Here is a 15,257-nt window from a genome sequence, read left to right on the forward strand (position 1 = left end):
TCATTACTCAATGCCAGACCCTTAATCTTTCGGATTTGGGTCTGGATTTCCAGGATAGCATTACGGCATGTTGGGTGGAATTAGCAAGCTAAAATAGCTGACTAGCTAGCGGCTACAGTGGCTGCAGCAGAGCCCTCTGTCCCTCCGCTCGGGCATCTCCGCTCCCCACTGCAGGGAGACTTCTTTGCAGAGAGAATGGATGACAGCCTGGAAGATGGACACTCTGGTTAGCCATCCCGGTGTCTCCCCCGCGGGGAGTGAAGCAGAGGGACCCTAGGTACTGTGCTAATTTGGGCAAACGCTGCAGTCTTGTGTTCAAGTGCAGTTTTTTGGCCAAGACCAAGTCGACATGGGTCGCCACTGGTTCTTGGCCGTCTGCTTGGTTTGTCAGGGCCTTTAGTGAACTTACCAGAACTTAGTGTTTTCTCTGCCTGCTGCACAATAAACCATTTGCATTCCCTGACTCTGCAATAACACATGACAACTATAGCTATCTATAAGCCCATTTCTAAATATAGGCCAGTGAGAGGAGCTCTGCAAATCTCTGTATTGAAATACCCACTTGGCTCGGCTAAGAGGCTGGGCCTGGACAAGTGTAGAGTGGCACAAGTTGGAGCTTTGGCAGTGCATGGAGAAACGTAAGAGGGAGAGAGAGGGGTGGGCGAGTGAGAGGGGAGCTAGACAAACTAGAAGAGAGAGAGGGAGAAAGAGAAAAGAGAGAGAGAGAGAGAGAGAGAGAGAGAGAGAGAGAGTAATGATCTACACATGGTTTCATGCTGGAGCCTCAACATAGTAACCATAGACACATGCTGGGGCCTCCTGGGACTCATCAGCAGGACACAGCTGTGAGCTGGACAGCAGAATTCTATTAGCACCAACAATGCACACATGTGCTTGAAAACACGCATGCGTGCGCGCACACATACACACACACACACACACACACACACACACACACACACACACACACACACACACACACACACACACACACACACAGGGTCTGTATTCTAGATTAGCCATTTGGAAATTTGACTGTGTTTTGGCATGCTACAAACGACACAACACACAACCTTTTACCCTCCAATGGACTTACTACTTCCCTGTGATGGCAGGTCTAGAATACACATAGGTTGTAAGAGTTTAAACAAATCAGCCAATGAGCCGAGACAACTTTCTATGGGATCCCTACAGACACAAAGACTTTTTTAAGACACTGACAAGCACACCTCAAATCTTCAAGGGGTTAATGTAATACCTGTTGATAATAGCGAGTCTAAATTTGTATCCTTGCACATTGGCTAGTCTTCTATACTGTGAAAATCACACAGGCCCTTGAGTACTGGTTTCATAGAACACAAACACATGTATCCATATAGCAACACAAATACACACATTAAACTAAGTGCATACATGCGTATACGTGATGACAAGCCCATTACTTCTATGTGGAGGCAACCATATATAACAAATTATACCAAATGAAGCAGCCAGTCCATAAATTAGTCAACGTCAAGTGTAGCACCATTCTGATCCATGTGGAAGCCAACGGAAAAGGGGGGCTAGGGTGCAGCCAAAATTAAAGCCTTTGAAATCATCCTTTTCTGGACAGCCCAGCCTTAGTCCTCAATAACAGCTCTTAATGAACTCTGGGTTGGCAGTAAAGCCTGAAGTGATACCCCAGTTACACACATGCTCTGCTTACGCTTATTGCTTACGCTTATTTGTGTGCACAACTGAAGCCCTTTCTTTGCACTCTAACTCCTTATACTGTTGTATCCCTCTTTCTGCTTCTATCTCTCTGCGAGTGTGAAATGTTTGTCTAGCTAGTGGAGGTAGTGATTTAGTGCTGCTAAGAATGATGACTCTGCCAGAGGGGCTGGCAGGGCACTGTCTCACTGTCATACACTTACTCTAGCCGTGGAGGGAGGGAAGGATGGAGGGGGGGAGAGAAGTAAAGAAGAAAAAAAAGGCAGAGGAACGAGAGCAGAGAGAGAGAGAGAGAGAGAGAGAGAGAGAGAGAGAGAGAGAGAGAGAGAGAGAGAGAGAGAGAGAGAGAGAGAGAGAGGCTTGAGGGAAAGAGAAACCACCATCTTTTATGGAGACCAATCCTCCAAGCCTCACTGCCTAGGCCAACTTTACAGGATATATTGGACAGTTCCACACTACCCTGCCCCCCACCCCTCCAACCGCTCTTTTCTCAGCTCTTTTTCATGCTCCCCTCCTTTTTGGTTTCCAACAAGGCAAGCCTTTAGCCGAACTCTAGAGAGGTGTAAAAGTATTACCATGTCAACAAGTGCCTTTTACTCTAACCCACTTTACGCACACAGGCTCCGGCTCTCACACACACACACACACACACACACACACACACACACACACACACACACACACACACACACACACACACACACACACACACACACACACACACACACAACACACACACACACACACACACACACACACACACACACACACACACAAACACACACACACACACAAAACACACACACACACACACACGTAAATGAGCTAGCACAAAAAATTGGGGTCAATCATCTGCAAGAAGGACCTTACATACACTGTTCCACAGAGTGTGCCAGAATAAGTTCAGCCACACAGAAAACTAAAGCCTGTTCTGTACAAAGGACCTAAAATACAAAAGGAGAAATCCTTATCCTCACATTCTGGAAAGAAGAAACTAATGAGCTCTTTGGGATGATAGATTAAGTGACATGCAAGTACTGCATCATACAGTCATATGCTGTTCACACTCTTCTCATTCTCTAAACTAGGCTTCAACAGGCCTGGAAACTTCATCAAAATGTGTTAAAAGGAATCAGTAAAATTATTCCTATGAAAACAAGAGAGAAAACGGCGGAGGAAGAGAGCTCTGATGGGTGAGATAGACCCCAATTTCCCTTTTCAGAACTTGTGGTCTCTTTCTACCAGTTCACAGTGTACGATGGGGGCAGGCTTACGACAGCGAGAGAGCAGAAAGGAAGAGTGCAGAGAGCAAGAAATAGCATGAAAAAGCACAGATTTCTAAGGGGAGGGAGGGGTAAAGCAAGTGGAGAGAGAGAGAGAGATACAGAGAGAAAGAGAGAGAGAGAGAGAAGTAGCCCTGCCCAGTTGCCTGGGGAGAAAACTGCTCTGCTGCTGACTCAGGACTCTCTTTGTTTGACAATGCTCCCTCACTCTTGCTCTCTCTCTCTCTCTCTCTCTCTCTGACACACTCTCAAACTTACTCGTCTTTTTTCAAACACTCAGTCACCATCTTTTCTCATGTGCACATGCGCTTTCTTTGTCAAACTCCTGCCAAAAATTTCACTTTGACTTACTTTTCATCTTCTCTCCTGAGTAACCCTCCTCTGCTGTTTTTTTTTTTCACCCCCTATGTCCTCTATGCGCGTGTCTGTCTCTGCTACTTCTGCTGCCGTTCCCTTCTTTTGCAGCAACATTTTTCTATACTGTACTAAACGTCTCCTCCTCATGTGATGAACATAGATAAAGGCTTGCAGTCTGATACATCTACAGTGGTTTCTTTTGCCTTTTCATGCTCCACTAAGAGTGGTTCACGATCAGGATCAGAGCTCTGGGCCATTTTATTCTCTTCCAGCAGCGGCAATTTCCAGATGTTGGCCGGCCAGTGGTTGGCAGCAAACTGCCAGCACCTGTTCTGGCAGTTTTCTGCATTAAGGTATATGCTGGCATTAGGGTATATGCTCCTAAATGATAGTGGGGGGGAAACATTTAGAGGGACTAAGTCAGAGAAGACAGGGAAGCCTGAAGTCTGGCAATTAAGGTGAAGCATGGCATGTCATAGAGGATGAGAGTCTACGACTAAGAAAAGAATAACAAAAGACCACAAGAAGACTGGCAGACTCACGGATAGTCAAGAGTGATAGACTCCCTGAGAGAAAATAATGGTTGGCAGCTATAAGGATAGCAGACAAAGATCCTATAGAGAATGAGGCTGCACGTTAAAGAGGGAACGGAGGAGAAAGAACCAACGGTGATTCCAGCTGGACATGGACCCATTCCCAGAGTGGCAAAGCTGAGCAAGGCTTACAAAGACCCTAAGGGGACCCCCCGGACTCACACAGAAAAAAAGGGAGGTAAAGAGGGCCTTGGGGAAGGCAGGAGGGAAAGGGAGCCAAAAGGGGGAGCACTGATAAGCACGAGGTAGCCCAACACACCCTGACACAGAAAGGAGGGAGGCATGTGCAACAAAAGGAGGAGAGAGAGAGAGGGGGGGGGGGGATTTATACTTTACACTACACTACAAAGGAAAAGCATCTCATAGACAACGAGGAAGGGAAAAGATGTAGCGCAATCTCCCACTTAAGTTCATACAGAAAAGCTGTTGGACCAATGAACTAGCACAAAGCACTCAGGATGGATAGACTTATAATGGTAGAAGCAGTTTTTTTCAAAGACAGTTGAGGTGGCAGAAAATCACAGCTAGAGATAAGAAATCATAGATGGTCATGATATATAAGGCTTATTTAACAATTGTATGAAATATCAGGCAGCATCCATAAGTAGATACCAGTGGTTTCACACTTTCACAAACCCCACTCTTGAATGCAACGCTGCCATTATGAGCAATAACTTTGATGCATGATTTATGACTACTCATCTCCCAAAACTGTGTGAGGGTGACAGCTGTTGTCACATTGTGAAAGGAAAACTGCAAGTACGTACGCCGCTAGGAAAGCAGACATTTACACGTTGGTAAGTAATAAGGCTCAGTAATAGGGCTCAACAATAAAACCATCTGATGATCGGTACTAGGTAGCCTGTGGTTAATTATAACATACAAATGGAGGAGTAGAAAAAAGAGGGGCGGAGAGGAGAGGGGAATAGAAGACGTACACTGGCTGTGTGACAGGGACCTTGATCGTACCAGGGCTAAGCTCAGCCACGTTTCAGTAAGACCTCAGTTAAAGCGGATCAGGCGAGGGATGGGAGTAGTAATTGCTAAGCTATTTGAGACCTGGGTCTAAGGCCACGTACAGATCTACATTAGCCCTGCATTAAAAAATGCAAACCAGCTCATTCATTTGAATGAGTCAGTTAAATGCAGGGGGCGTCTGGCAAAAAAGTTGAACCAGGCTCAATTTTTGCCACAACGCTATGCGATATCCGGCAAGGCGCTGCGGTGGCCTGCGTTGTTTTAACGTTGCAAAAAGGCTGTTTTCGGTTTGAATGCCCGCAAAGTCCAGAATGAGAATCAAACCAAAAGGAAGGATGGCGAAATACAAAATCTGGCCATGATTACAAAATTCTGCCCTGCTTATGTGACCTTAAGCGAAATACTGAACTTTGATCAGCTCTTAAAAAAATGTAGTGAAGTTTGCATCTGTCCCGTAAGAAAAGAAGAATTTTCTCTTTATGTATTATACACATTTCTGAAACACTGACCAAATCTACAGAACTTAACTTACATAAATAATATGATTTCTCATATAACCCATAATTGTTTTAAAAAAGAAACAAGTAACAAAATCAAGTATTGTGCAGGAATTAGAAAAAGTAAAACCAAGCAGCTATTACATTTATGTATCTGAGCACGGGTGTACAGTGAAGAGAGAAAAAACAAGCGCAGTGAAGAGAAGGGGGAGGAAGGGGGAGGCGGAGTGAAAAAAGCTAGAGGGTGCTCGCCTGGCACAATGAGTCCTACTTGTTAGCCAGTGACAGTGTCAGGGATCGTGACAGGGTCCAGACGCTAGACACCAGCTGCAGCGCCTCGTAAATAGACTGCTGTCTCGCAGGCACATTCGCACGGCAATGGTTGCACACACACACACACACACACACACACACACACACACACACACACACACACACACACACACACACACACACACACACACACACACACACACACACACACACACACACACACACACACACACACACACACAGGCATGTGGGCACATGCATATACTATGGCAGGCACACAGACAGACACTGACTTATTGTCTCTCCCAAATCTTGTAAAAGGGACAGTGAACCTTTGTCTTGTGTCCTGTTAAAGCTCCTGTGGAGAGAAAATGTACTCCGCACACAAAAACTCCAAACGCAACAAAATTGCAACAAAATAATTAAACATGTATTAATAATTCAATAATATTTTCAATAATAACTAAATGTAAATGCCTCTATGAAACAGAACAAACTTTGTGTTCAGTCCATGTATGGCTTGCTGGAACTACAAGACTAATCTTTCCCAGTACTTTTGCCTCAATGTAAACTTTGTGTGTGTGTGTGTGTGTGTGTGTGCGTGTGCGTGTGTGCGCGTGCGTGTGTGCGCGCTCCCCCTCCCTCCACGGTGATAATGAGGGGGGTAACAAACTACATCTGCCCTGTGGTGCGTGGAGAAAGAAAATGTGGAGGAGAAAAAGGGAAAGAGTAGGAGAGAGTTGAAAGTTTAGGGCGAGAGGAGAGCCGAGCTGGACGGGAGGTGAAGGGGTTAAATGCGCGGGACTGATCATGCTGAGCAAGCAGCAATACGTTAAAGTGCAAGGTTTCATTGTAGCAGATACAGAATGAAACTCCTTCCCATTAGTCGTGCTAGTAACTGAAAAGACTCTTTGCACTGCTTAACCCTTACCGCGCCGCAAACAAACCACAGCAACATCACAGGTAAAGCCCCATGTAATTGGGAAACAGCTTCTATGTTTGTGTGTAAAATGCACATGCACAATGAGATTACAGTAATTATAGTGCAGTGACCAAGTGTGCATACATATGCAAATTTAACTTTCACTAACTTGATGCGTGAGGAGTGTATGTCTGAATTTGCACATAGAATTCAGATGGAGTGACCTCTGGAGGGGGATTTTCTTTCACCCCCCTCCTCCCTCCCCCCCTCCCCATCCTCCTCTTGAGCAAGCATCCCACATTACATTACATTACATTACATGTCATTTAGCTGACGCTTTTATCCAAAGCGACTTACAATTGTTACATATCAGAGGTCACACACCTCTGGAGCAACTAGGGGTTAAGTGTCTTGCTCAGGGACACATTGGTTGATGTCCCACGCCATGCTATAGTACACACTGTCTCTAAGGAGCTTAGGGAGGAGAAGACAAGCATACCCTTCCTCCACTTAGAGCAGGGCAGAACCATAATCATCATAATTATCAATCAATTATCATCACACTGTCTTAACCGAGACACACCACAGTAAAGCATGTGGTGCAATGACGAAACAATGGAACAAAAAAAAAAAAAAAAAAAAAAAACACGTAAACAAAACCAAAATGGGAGGACGTAAGGTGAATCGGGTCATTACAAAAAAATAAAGCAAAAAGCAAGTTGTACTCAGTTCTGTCTGTTATAGTTTTAATAGCACAATCATTTTTATTTTTGTTTACACAAACGAAAATGGATACAAGCTGGCTTCATTTGTATGATTTCCTCAGCTCACGACTATAATCTGGCAATATTCCCAAAAACTACAGAAAACCCTGGTTCAGAAAACCAAAAGTAATTGTAAAAGATAAAGACTCCCTACGGATGTTCATACTGTCTACACAGTATATAAATGTAAACCGCTCTAAAACACATACCTTACACCTCTGGAGAAGACATATGTGTTGGCTCAGACCTCTCTCCAACCCATTTGTTTTTTGTGGTCCAGAAAAAAAAGCCATTTGATTCTAATTAAATCAAAATGGAGCATGAAATGCCTGGTGATCAGCACACACAAACCTAGCCCTGGTTGTTTGTTTTCATTACAACAGGTCTGAAATGGCAATACACAGACATCTCCACGTAAACTCAAAGGAGCCCTAAACGCCCCATGAGGGCAGAGAGCAGGGAACGAGTAATATTGTTCCTGGCCAAATGCTCAGCAATAATAAAACAACAATTACCATTCATCATTCTCTCATTTCCCCTCTCATTACAACTCCAGTTACCATCGGCACCAGGTAACAAGAACACGTGGCATGCAGCCTAATGTGGTTTACAGAGATGAACAATGTATAGGAAGCACAAGGCCTGTATTGAGCTACACAATATAAGCCATACTGCACTGGAAAGAATTGACAGTCTATACCAGATACTGTATGTTTCAGGGACTACAAAGCACAAATGTTACATTGGTAGAATTAACAACTAAAATACACAAGTTCGGACACAGCCTGATTGGTGTTAGTTTGAAGGGGGGGCTGGCTGGACAACGGCCAAGCAATATTGGTGTTTGGATTAACAGATTATCTGATGCTGTGTTGCATGACTTGCTTGCACTAAAGCAAACTTTTATTATTCACAAGCAATCAAATGAATTTGAAGTCTGAAAGGTGCAATATATTTAAAAATCTCAGCAACCAAACATTTCAATACTTTTATTGATAAGCTTTATTGCCAGATGTCAAAGTACTGAGCTGCTGCAACATCTTTCACATCTTTTCATCTTTCAGTTTCTCTCATTCTATTGGAAGAGTCATGAGGGCACACAACAATTCAGAAATAGGTAAAAGGGTTTTTGTTCTTACTCCAGTCTTGTCACAGAGCCGCAGGGTGTTAAAGGAGCCCACGGCAAACACCTCTCCATCTGGAGCCCAGGACAAAGAGGTGACCGGGTAGTCATGAGACGACGAGGAGTAAAGCAGACGACCAAAGCTGTCCCATACCTGTTGAGGGGGCACATGATTTCAAAGGTAAAAAAAAAGCAAAACAACTTAACACACCAAAAAGACGTCTAAACGTACACTCAAACACTGCCCACCTTATATTTACAGTCTTCTCCACCTGACAGTATGAAGTCATTGACTGAATTCCAGTCCACCTTCAGAACAACCCCATCATGAGCCTTCCACTAGAGAGAGACAGAAGGGAGGGGGAGAGAGAATTTGTATGTCAACACAACATATTGATGCTATCCATACATAACGTCTCCCATTGGTTGAAGAGAAGTGGATCTCCAAAAAATCCCTGCACTTTTACTGAGTCCATAAAAGAGATAGCACACAAAGATGATGATGATGATAGGCGCCACAGAGTAGCATTTATTGCACATAGTTACATGTTTATGAAATGTTTTATATCAGCCTAACTGAGAGCCAACTCTACATCATGTGTTTCAATGTAACATGTGTTTCTAAGTAAGCTAGTGACAGTGACAGGCAGAAAGCCTGTCACTGTCACTAGCATTATCTTACTATGTTCCTATCTTCTTCCTGTTTGCTCTACATGCTTACACTCTATTTTCTATTTTTTTGTTCCCCACTTTCTCACTCCATGCACCCAAAGGAGAACACACGTAAACACATGCATATGTGTGTCGTGTGTATCTGTGTCTGTGTAAGCCAGGCGATTTCCAACCCATATTGAAACCTGGTTGGCTGACGCACGTCAACCTATTCAGATTGAGCCTGCATAGGTTCAAGTTGCATCACTGGATGTGATGAGTGTGCTTGTGTCTGCATGTGTGGTAATAGCTGAGGGAGAGCAAAGGGTTGAGAAGGCGCACATTAAACCCTCCACTGTTTATCTAAGGTCCCAGGTGGTATTCGGCTTCAAGAAGAATAATAAACAAATGTATACATGAACAAGAAAAATACTCAACGGTGTGCAAGGTCCTCGGCGCTGCACCCCCCATTAATGCAGAAGCACTCAAAGACATATTGATCTATTTATAGCATTTTTACTCATTGCAAATCAACGAACCTCAAGTTTAATTTACAAAGGCCTGAAAAGAGGCAAAGGGCCCAGTGATGTCCGGCCGTTGGGCAGATCAAACTATAAGCAAAAACCACACATGAGATAAAAGTATCACGCAAAGACATTGATAACGGAAAAGAAAATCTCCATCAGATACTAGATACGTGGCACAGCAGATAATGAATGTAGCTACAGAGGCCACAAACTCAGACAAACACAAAGACACTAAGCAAAACTTGGTGTGTCTATACCAGGGGTCACCAACCTTTTTGAAACTGAGAGCTACTTTATGGGTATTGAGTCATACGAAGGGCTACCAGTTTGATACACTCTTCTGAAATAACAAATTTGCTCAGTTTGCCTTTAGTTATATATGATTATTAATGATTAATGATACTCATTTATGTGAAGACACTGGTCATGTTAATGATTTCTCACAATAATTATCAACAATGACTTAACAAGGTGGGTAACCGATAATATCAATATTCAATTTAAATTTTTAGAACAGGCCTGAGGACTACTCATGTGGTCCTTGGGGGCTACCTGGTGCCCACAGGCACCGCGTTAGTGACCCCTGGTCTATACTATAGTATTCAAAGTGATAAGTAATATTTTATTGAATCAGATCAATCAATCAAATGTTTCTTTACTTATTACGCAGTAATATGTTGGAGTGAGTGTGTGTATTGTTGTTAATTCATGGATCCAATGGGCTCTCCATGTGATTCATGTTATAACATTTATTTGATTGATTTTATGTCCATTGCCGTAACCTTTGAGTCATTAACAGAGTTAGCTACAAGGTAATATATATTCAAAACCATGACATATTGAATCTGAAGTGAGCATTTACTTAAGTCACAGATTTGTTTTTGTTTTTTTACTTTTTAAAAGAATAAATAAAGTATTCATTGTACCTGTATGACTTTGGCGCTGGGTTGCAAAGGCTTGATGACTAGCTGTCTTCCTGATGTGTAGAGGATTCTGTCTGAGTCAGGACCCCAAGCCACAGAATACACAGGAGAACCTGGAAGATGCAGGTAAACAGAAGATGAAGAGAGATTGTTGATATTTCAACTCAACACCCAAACAAATATACCCCCTGCCGTCAGTGCTCCTTCAGATTTACAATCCCTCTCGCTCCCAGTGCCTCTCGCTTTACACATCCATGGCCTTTCCCCTGTCCTGTGCACAAGCATGAATGGAAAAGTGTTGTGAGGCTCGGTCTGAGCCACTTTATTTGTTTCCCATTAACAGAGCCAGGGATGAACAGCTGATTTCGTTTTTCAGTGCACAGCTTGTGGAGCGTGAGGAGATATTTGCTGAATGTGACAAAAAGTGTATTGCATTAGAATCGCAGACTCCACCTTTAATCTAAAACCAAGAGCAATGGATTGGGCTTCCACACGCAGAGACTTTGACTCTTGCTCGATGTAATAATTAAAAGATGTAAAATAAAATTGTGTGTGTGTGAATTTCTCCCCCTCTCCTTGACAAACTAGGAGTTGGTATGAACAATGGCTTGGGGATACAGCAGTGCTAATGGTATCATATGCCCTCGGAGCTCTCACCTCATTCAGCCTATGGAAACGGCACTTGCAGTCTCACCACTTGAGAAAACCTGTCTAACCTCTACAGCAGAGGCACAAATGTGTGTACTTACGTGCACATGTGTGAGGGAAAATATGTGTGTGTATGAGTTGGGTTGCGGCTATGCGCGTGTGGAGGAGAGAGGGCCTGACATTTAACCCCACTCCAGGTGCATGTGGTTTCTCACAAATGCCAAATGGTCACGTGATCTAAATCTGACGAAGGAGATGGTTGGTTTGAGGCAAGTTACTTTCTCCTCCCTCTCGCTAACTCACTTCCAACCTCTTCCTACAGCTCGCTCTCTCTCTTAAAATGGGTCATAGTACCCAAGAAGAACAGCCTGCTCCTGTAGTGAGTGAGTGAGTGAGTGAGTGAGTGAGTGAGTGAGTGTGTGTGTGGAGTTCTGAAGAGAGGCAACACCTGCAGTGATCTAAGTGCCATGTGGTGGATGGTGTTTGTCTGTGGCAATGCTACTATATGCAGGTGTTCTACAAATCTGTAGGTCTGTTGAGGAGCCCCCCACCCGGCGAATCATTCTCCAAACATCCAGCTAAGGAAAAATGTTCCTAAATACTGGGGCTGAATTGCTGTTCTCCTGCCAGGTTTTCCACAGCACCCGTCATTCAGCAGGAGTGTGCCATCCATTTCCCCAGAAGCCAATTTTCACCCCCCACCCCATATTTTTTCTGTCCCACAACTGAGAAAAAAAACATTCAATAAGTCACTGCACAAATCAATTAATAAGTAAGTAAGACATCTGTAATGTCAATGACGGATAGAGAAATGTATCATTATGAGTCTTTTTTTTATGGCTTTTAATAAAACTCCACTCCTATAACGCTTTGAAACTTTATGGCAATAAAAAACATAGAACTCTGCTTTTGGTTGTACCCGAGCACAATTACATTCTAATAGCACACTCACACACACCATACACATGTTCACACAATCGCACATCTGAGGAGAGAAAAACACATTTCCACCTTGATTGTCATTTTGAATTACCTGGCTCGAGTAAAAAGGCAGCTTCAACACAAAAGCAAATCTTGCAGATCGGTCAGCGTGTACATGTGAGGTGCATGCTCATGAATGAATTGCCCACACACATACACTTTTATAATGAAAGAATATTATCAATACAAAATGTTTGAATGAAAGTCTGACGAATAAAACCATACAACATGTAAGGTGTGGCTATTCATTTGCCATCTGGGACCACATGTAAGAGCGGACTTGCAAGGCTCATCTACAGGGGCGGTTATTCTGACTCTGGTATCAAACAGGAGCCAGATGAGGAGGTGAACTTGTGTCTAAAAAGATTAGAAGAAGGAGAAGGCTCCCCTGATACACATACATGAAACTGAAGTTCTGTGTGCCTGGTGCTCTTGATCAGGTCTCTGATGTTGCTTTTTTCCCTCAATCACAAGTGGCACTCTTTGAGCCAGAAGCTCCAAAAAAAATCAGTATTATACAGTCTGTGTGTGTGTGTGTGTGTGTGTGTGTGTGTGTGTGCGTGTGTGCGCATGTGTGTGTGTGTGTGTGTGTGTGTGTGTGTGTGTGTGTGAGAGAGAGAGAGAGAGATGGAGAGGGTGTAATTGGTGTCGTACTCTGTATGTTGTGTTGTGTTTACTAAATGTCTGCAGCTGGCTGGTTAGAGACTGGCTTCACACAGCTTCTGGTGCTGCCTGGCAGCTGTTGGATGTTTGTGACCTGCTTTAAACTATATCGGTCTTTCTCACACTGGCATTCATATGATATAAATCAAGATTTATATATTAACTCTCATATTATTTACCTTAATTTGACTATTCAGTCTTTCAAGTATTTATATTATGGCTGGACAAGTTAACGCGTTATTATCGCGTTAACTCAATTAATTAACGCCGACAATTATTTTATCGCGCATTAACGCAGTTTTTATTATTTCTTTTATCATTGTAAAAGTCTGTTGCTCACAGGCTTTTACTTTGTAAAAGTCTGCTGCTGACTGCTGCCGCGCTTACAGGAAGCGGGAAAGAAAAGAATTGGCGGATAAACAAACCAACAAACATGGAGAAGGGTACGGAACTTTTACATTTTCATTTTAAAGTTCTTCAAAGTTGAATTTTCTTATCACTGGAGTACTTCCAGTCTGAAATATCACCTAAATGCAATACACACAATTGATACCAGCAAATCACTCAACAAAACAAACAGTGGCGCGTCGGCAGACTGCTTTAGATGCAGCGTGTGGGAGAAGTATAGATAAACAAAGGCAAGAGAAGCTAACAAATGCCATAGCGAAGAGGACAGACTGCAGACCCATTAGTGTTGTGGAGGACGTCGGTCTGAGAAACATTCTGAGAATCGCAACAAATGACGGCAGGTATGAGATTCCCTCAAAACGCACCATCACAAGAAGAATATACGAGTTGTATGAAAAGGAGAGGACTGCAAAAGCGACAACTTTGCAACGTGTTACTCTCACTGGGGACTACTGGACATCACTGGGTAACTATAATTACCGTGGAGTTAATTTTAATGTTATGATTGTGGCTCAGGATTTTGTGGGCAGTTATTTTATATATATATATATATATATATTGGAAATAAGATTTAATTTTGTATTTGCTTTGATTACATTGTTTAAGCTGAGATTTACACTAAATATTTTATTAAACTTCTAGTGTATAAACAAAATGCTGATGTTAAGTGTTTGCAGAACAAATGTTATGGCACTTTCGTTCATATGGCAGAACATTTAAAATAAAATTGCGCTATACACTACTTTTGAATTCATTATTGGATTTTGCGTATAACAATGTGATTAATCGAGATTAATCAGGGAAATAATGTGATTAATCGCGATTAAAACTTTTAATCGTTGCCCAGCCCTAATTTATATATGGAAACAATCGGGAATCAGCAGCCATTAATGTGACAACACAGTATAGGGGATGCATACATAACAAATGAACGTGCTCTGCTTTGTTGATTCATTTTTGGATAACAGTGTCACACATTTGTGGCTTAAAATCAGGGAAGGGGTCTTTTAGCCTTACCTTGACTGGCTAGTGTTGAGCGTAGCATCCCACTTTTTGACCAGATCTTGATCTGCCCATCTTCTCCAGCTAAGTGATTAGATAAACAGATGAAATGGATACATGGATATAAAAGGTTAATTTTTTTTTTTTTACAAATTCACAAAATAAATAGTTATAATTTTAATTCTATAGCAGGCTAATTAAACAAGTGTTAAATGGCAATGGAAATATGTATGCCCCTATCATCTTTACCTGTAATAAGAGCAGTCCCATCATAGTTCCATCTTCCAGCCAAAACAGCTCCCTTGTGTGCTTCAACACTCTTCTCAATGCGCCCTATCTTGGAGGTCAGGTGGAACTTCCCTTTAAAGAGACAAAAAGAGGCTTACTCAATGGCAAATCCACAATCAGGCCTGATCTGGGTGTTTACAGTCTATAATTCCGGAACACTACCGTCTGCTGTTATTCTCTGTCCACTATGTGGACGTCTTCTACAGAGACCGTGGTTTCATAAGTTTTAAGTCTGACTTTTTCAGGTTGCTGCAATGGGACAAACTTTTTTTCATGGCCAATCCAGAAAAAATAGCGTTTCTGTTGGTTGAATTAGGGCAATTTTGCATTTGCTAGACACGAAGGGTGATCAGGCATGGAGACAGTTATTGAAGACGCTAGCCTAACATATACTTTGTGGCAGTGTGTATTAAAAAATTCTGAATGTTCTATGTAATTTCTGGTGGCCTAAAACTGCAAATCAGCATGCTGCTGCTCTCTCCCATTTCTAAATTTGGACATCCCAACAAACGTGGATGTTACTGGTCCAGCAGGTAGTGAGTATAACAGCTACACTGAAAAGCTTTTTCCAACAAAAAAAAAACCAACTTTTTAATATAAATATAAATTTCTATTTTTTATTTCAGCCAAACATTGTGTGTGAGATGCTTTTGTGTGCCGATTTGT

General features: G+C 42.5%; 1 protein-coding gene across 4 annotated transcripts in view; it reads right to left on the minus strand.

The window, feature by feature from the left end:
• Positions 1-15,257, minus strand: part of ift80 (intraflagellar transport 80 homolog (Chlamydomonas)) — a 40,708-nt gene that overhangs the window by 21,417 nt on the left and 4,034 nt on the right. For all 4 annotated transcript variants that reach the window (XR_003692268.1, XM_028574419.1, XM_028574420.1 and 1 more), the window contains 5 exons: positions 14,553-14,663; positions 14,319-14,387; positions 10,605-10,714; positions 8,750-8,839; positions 8,517-8,654 (listed from right to left, as the gene is read on the minus strand). Coding sequence is in view for 3 of the 4 variants with exons in the window: in XM_028574419.1 (XP_028430220.1) it covers positions 8,517-8,654; positions 8,750-8,839; positions 10,605-10,714; positions 14,319-14,387; positions 14,553-14,663 (518 nt within the window). In the remaining variant the exon portion in view is untranslated. The remainder of the gene's footprint in view (positions 1-8,516; positions 8,655-8,749; positions 8,840-10,604; positions 10,715-14,318; positions 14,388-14,552; positions 14,664-15,257) is intronic.

The sequence above is a fragment of the Perca flavescens genome, chromosome 3, assembly GCF_004354835.1.
Source record: "Perca flavescens isolate YP-PL-M2 chromosome 3, PFLA_1.0, whole genome shotgun sequence".
Classification (NCBI taxonomy): domain Eukaryota; kingdom Metazoa; phylum Chordata; class Actinopteri; order Perciformes; family Percidae; genus Perca; species Perca flavescens.